The 4,351-nt window shown below is 33.9% G+C and overlaps 1 protein-coding gene across 2 annotated transcripts; it reads right to left on the bottom strand.

The window, feature by feature from the left end:
• Positions 1–616: 616 nt before the first annotated feature.
• On the bottom strand, positions 617–3,951 carry LOC145119328 (uncharacterized). 2 transcript variants are annotated; one of them, XM_079054979.1, is made up of 8 exons: positions 3,839–3,951; positions 2,836–2,983; positions 2,483–2,588; positions 2,200–2,385; positions 1,639–2,055; positions 1,341–1,430; positions 1,168–1,243; positions 617–1,062 (listed from the first exon to the last, which is right to left on the bottom strand). In XM_079054979.1, exons 2-7 carry the CDS (start codon positions 2,881–2,883, stop codon positions 1,179–1,181), a joined length of 912 nt encoding a protein of 303 aa, XP_078911105.1. In that variant the 5' UTR covers positions 2,884–2,983; positions 3,839–3,951; the 3' UTR covers positions 617–1,062; positions 1,168–1,178. The 2 variants fall into 2 exon arrangements, with proteins under 2 accessions (XP_078911105.1, XP_078911106.1); XM_079054980.1 differs by lacking the exon at positions 3,839–3,951 and adding an exon at positions 3,708–3,837.
• Positions 3,952–4,351: the final 400 nt, after the last annotated feature.

The raw sequence follows: 4,351 nt of genomic DNA, 5'->3' as shown, positions 1-4,351 counted from the left end.
ACTTTGTTGACCAAAACATATCCCGTTTGTGCACATCTTTGAGCTTGTATATTAATTGATTCCATCATTCACATGCAAAAGTGGTCAATGGTTGGAATTCTAAACAATATTCAGAGTTTTACTTCCAATATGGATCGATTCTTATGAGGGTGATAAACTTTTAGAAATGATGAATGGATCAAATCTTTGGTCCAATTTTAATACAATTGAGCTTTTAATGGACACTTGGCTTTTATACCAGCCACCTAACATGTTTGTCTCTTTTTTTACACATTAAATCATGTTTGGATAAAATAGTTGAATGAGTAATGATTGAATGTGTAGACATAAAGTTGTACACATGGTAATCTTAAATTCAAACAAACAATTTTCATTGATGACAACAATATTAATCAATTTTAACGTGAAATGAGTCAGAAACGGAAGCAACAAAATCGGAATGAAAAAAAAAAAAAAAAAAAAACCCTGAGCCAGCTTGCTGGAAGAATAAATATTTGACAGAAATTGATTTATAGGTTACTATATCGATTGCAACTTTGATAATAGAAAAACTCGTTAAAGATGAAAAAAAATAATAAATAAAAAAATCCAAGATACAAAACCCTGTGCAAATGTAAACTCATGAAGATCAAACGATCATTTTTCTTATTCCTAGCACAATCCCAACACAAGGGGTAGTAATCATATTCATTGTCATTCCATGTTAATTAGAAACTTTTATCATATCTTTCGATGAATTACATTATTACCCCCAACACATATTCCTTAAGACTATCATTATAAACACCCATCCTAAACTTAATTATTACAACCTCTAAATTGCACACACCATCTACAACACTTAATTTTTTTTTTTTTTTTTTTTCTGAAGCCTCCCATTCCGATAACCTATTTACAAAGCTTCCAGTCCTAGGAATGATATGATATGCTCCAATGTCATCTGATATATTCGATATCAGATGACCGGAGCATATCAAAAGTCATCTGATATCAGATGACTTGAGCGTAATGCTCTAAGTCATCCAATATCAGATGACTAAATCTTTAGTCATCCGATATGACCTGTGACAAGACACACAATAATATAATGTAAGGTCTTATATGTTGCAAAATTTAAACCTTTTGCACAAGAAAACCAATTTTTAATATGTAGATTAAGAATATTACCGTGTGAATTTTTACGAGTCACTCCCAAAATCTTCAAAACCTAAGTTTTCTGGTATGTCTAACCTCTTATTGTCCCCTAAGATACAAAAATGATGTTAATAATAATAGTAATAATAATAATAATAATAATCATTTTAAACAAGAAAAAAAGTGGTCAACAACAAAAATCTAACCTTGATGGTCAACCGTACTACTATGAGAATCCAAGAAATTGTCTCTTTCGGATGACAAGAAAGCAGACCTCGAGTAACTATCAAGCATGTCTAAAAAAAACAAGAGAAATGTTAATCACAGACTACTGTGTTTTTGACCTACATGAGATTGATTTCAATAGGACAAAAGCTGCAACTTTATGTCACATCAAAAAGGTGGGACTAATCTCTTCTGAAAAGACGTGAATGCCCTCATTATAAAAAATAGCCCTAAAAAGCTTATCCTATCAGGTCAAATGAGAGAGAAATGAGGAAGTACCTGAACTATTTGTGAAGTCAGCGGTTGAGTCCGATAGCCCAAAGTTTTGAGACATTGGGCCCAAAAGCCCAAAAAAGGAACTATCATTAAGAAGTGGCCCATTTAACTGATGTGGGTCGGATTCCAAGCAACTGAAAGATGAAACGGATGCATCACCAATCGTTGGTCGTGGTTCATAGATAAACCTAGGATTCCCCAAATAGTTGGATTCGGTTTTTACGGAAACGCCATTCGTTCCAACATTTGAATTTTGGGTCAACAACATATTTTGTGGAACCCCCGAGGGTAGTATCGGAAGTCCACTATTATTAAACCCTCTTGAGAAATTAATGGCGGCTGGATGCTGCTGCATATTTTCTGTCTTGAGTGCAATACCACCCGTGTTTTCAGGTGCATAGATTGTTGAGTTTTGATGCACTGTAAAAAAGCAAAACATCTTACATGACATGACATAACATAACATGACTGGTGTCAATGAGACAAAAGTAACATTTTTTGTCCTACCCAAAAGTCAAAAAGTCAAAGAAGTTGCATGGATAGAGGAAATGAAAATGGGCTTACTTGGTGGGATATGAGATCCATTGGACTTATTAGGTTGAAAATTAACCGTTGTGGGTCCCAATTGATGCATCAATGCGGCTTGTCTATCAAGCAACTTATTGAATTCCATTATTTGTTCTTTCACCATTAATCTTAGATGGTACCCCTTGAAAAATTCTTGATTTTGTTCTTCAAGCTTCTGCCAAACTAGACCAAACAAGGGCAACATTGTCATTTACGTGTTTACTCATTATGAATTAGACAAAGAACGTATAGTATAAGGAAATTAAATGGAATTGCATACCGAGCTCTGTAAAGCTGGGCTCCACTTTCTCTTGTTGATAGAGAATATCTACAACTTGCTTTTGTGTCATGTAATATGGGAGACATTGTTCAATAAGATTTTGAACCTGAAACACCACAAAATATTCTAGTTTTTGAGTGTCATTACAAATTAATCTGCAAAAAAGTTATTCTTCCAACAACCCCTGAGCTGACCTAGTGTTGGCCCAAACTGTCTGCCCTAGGGCTAGATGGCTGACATAAGGGCCCACCCACCCACAAAGAGTCCAATCCACATTGGAATTAAAACTCTCACACTGTAGCTGAAGCCTGAAGACTCGAATTAACTTACTTTTTAGAAATAAAAGAATTTACCATTTGAATATCTCCTGGAGATACATTTCTAACCTCTCCACCAGACATGTTCTTGACACTGTAACCTAAGAAAGGTTTTGAAGAAATTTATTACAGGCTTTGGTCTGGCATCAATCAGAATAAGGAAGATATGTGTAATCTATATCACCTGTCATGAAAAATATAACAAGATTTATGCCATGAACTTTATTTTTATAAAGAGATATAATATAATAAGAATCCTAGTAACCACCATGGATTTAGGTCAATTGTCGAATATAATTTGTTATGATAGTGCATACCCTTTGTTGAAAAGTCCTAATCCTAACAACAATCGTGGATCTTTTTATATTTTGAAACAAAATTAACAAGGTTAGAACATGGAAATTCAATTAGGGTCAACTTTGAAGTGAAAAGGTAAGCCGTTTGACATGCAAAAGTCAAACATGGGTAAGTTTTTTGACAAGATTGTAGAGAGTTGACATGATAGGTTGGTCCTATTTAGATGTAGGATTAGGTTCCACAAGCTATAAAACATTAACAACCAAGTACGAATACTCATAGAGTTGAAAAAGATTTGTTTTTTCACTACCATGTCAAAGATATCACCAAATAAAGCATTTATAATGATGGTGGTGGTGGGGTGGGGGTGATAAATGATAATTGGCATTAATTAGCATCTTTTTTTCATAGAAAGTAGCTGCACATAGATTTGCTCTTAAACTAATACATTAAAATCACTTCAGAAAGATGGAAACCACAACATAGAACATAACAAGAACAAACTGAGGAATCGAAGACGAGGGTGGTTACCTTTTTATATATAGAAAAGAAAAAGAAAATCAATAGAACATGAACGAAAGAAGAAAACCCTAGAGATACGAAGAACTTACGATTGATCGAAAGGATAACAGAATCAAAAAGCTTAGGGAAACGATATGCGCGAGTAATTGGAGATGAAGTGCATATAGATATATGATAAGGAATCAAGAATTCAAATATGTCGTAAGAAAGAAAAAGTTACCCGGGTGGATAAAGGTGAAGGTGGAAAGGAGAATCTTTAATGGAGGAGTGAGTCTTTTCTTCGTTTGTTTGAGACCTGATGACTCCAACTCGTGTTAGACTGCGAGAATAAAAAGGGGGGATGGACACTGAGGATGGGATCCACATCAGACGGTGGATTTCACTTTTTTTTTCCTTCTTATAATATTCGTTTCATATCGTTGTAAAGAAAACAAATTTATTATTGTTTCAAAAATGTGAATTATAAATAGTTTTTTGTTTTTACAAATATATGTTTTGAGATATTATTCCACAGTTAGTTAATGGGGTTTCGTCATTCGTGAATCAACTTGTTAAAAAGCTGTGGGTCTATTTAGATTTTAGAATCAAGTGGAGACAAGTTGTTTTAACACTTTAACTATTTAAGTTGAATTTGGAAAGAATATCGTGTAAGCTCAACTAGGGTTAAATGTCGATCTCACTCTCTTGTCTTCTTTTTCAATCATGAGAAAACTGAGTTATGGAATAAGGTGAA

Source organism: Lactuca virosa, chromosome 6, assembly GCF_052849685.1.
Source record: "Lactuca virosa cultivar CGN04683 chromosome 6, Lactuca_virosa_CGN04683_v6, whole genome shotgun sequence".
Classification (NCBI taxonomy): Eukaryota; Viridiplantae; Streptophyta; class Magnoliopsida; order Asterales; family Asteraceae; genus Lactuca; species Lactuca virosa.
Note: the sequence above shows the minus strand (reverse complement) of the source record. Positions and strands in the feature narration are given on the sequence as shown.

Excerpts from the sequence above, each read along its gene's own strand:
- LOC145119328 (XM_079054979.1), bottom strand. The coding sequence starts at position 2,883 with ATGTCTGGTGGAGAGGTTAGAAATGTATCTCCAGGAGATATTCAAATG. Across the intron at positions 2,386-2,482 it reads GCCCAGCTTTACAGAGCTCG|TTTGGCAGAAGCTTGAAGAA; the intron begins GTATGCAATTCC and ends TGTTTGGTCTAG. Across the intron at positions 2,056-2,199 it reads TGGATCTCATATCCCACCAA|TGCATCAAAACTCAACAATC; the intron begins GTAAGCCCATTT and ends GCTTTTTTACAG.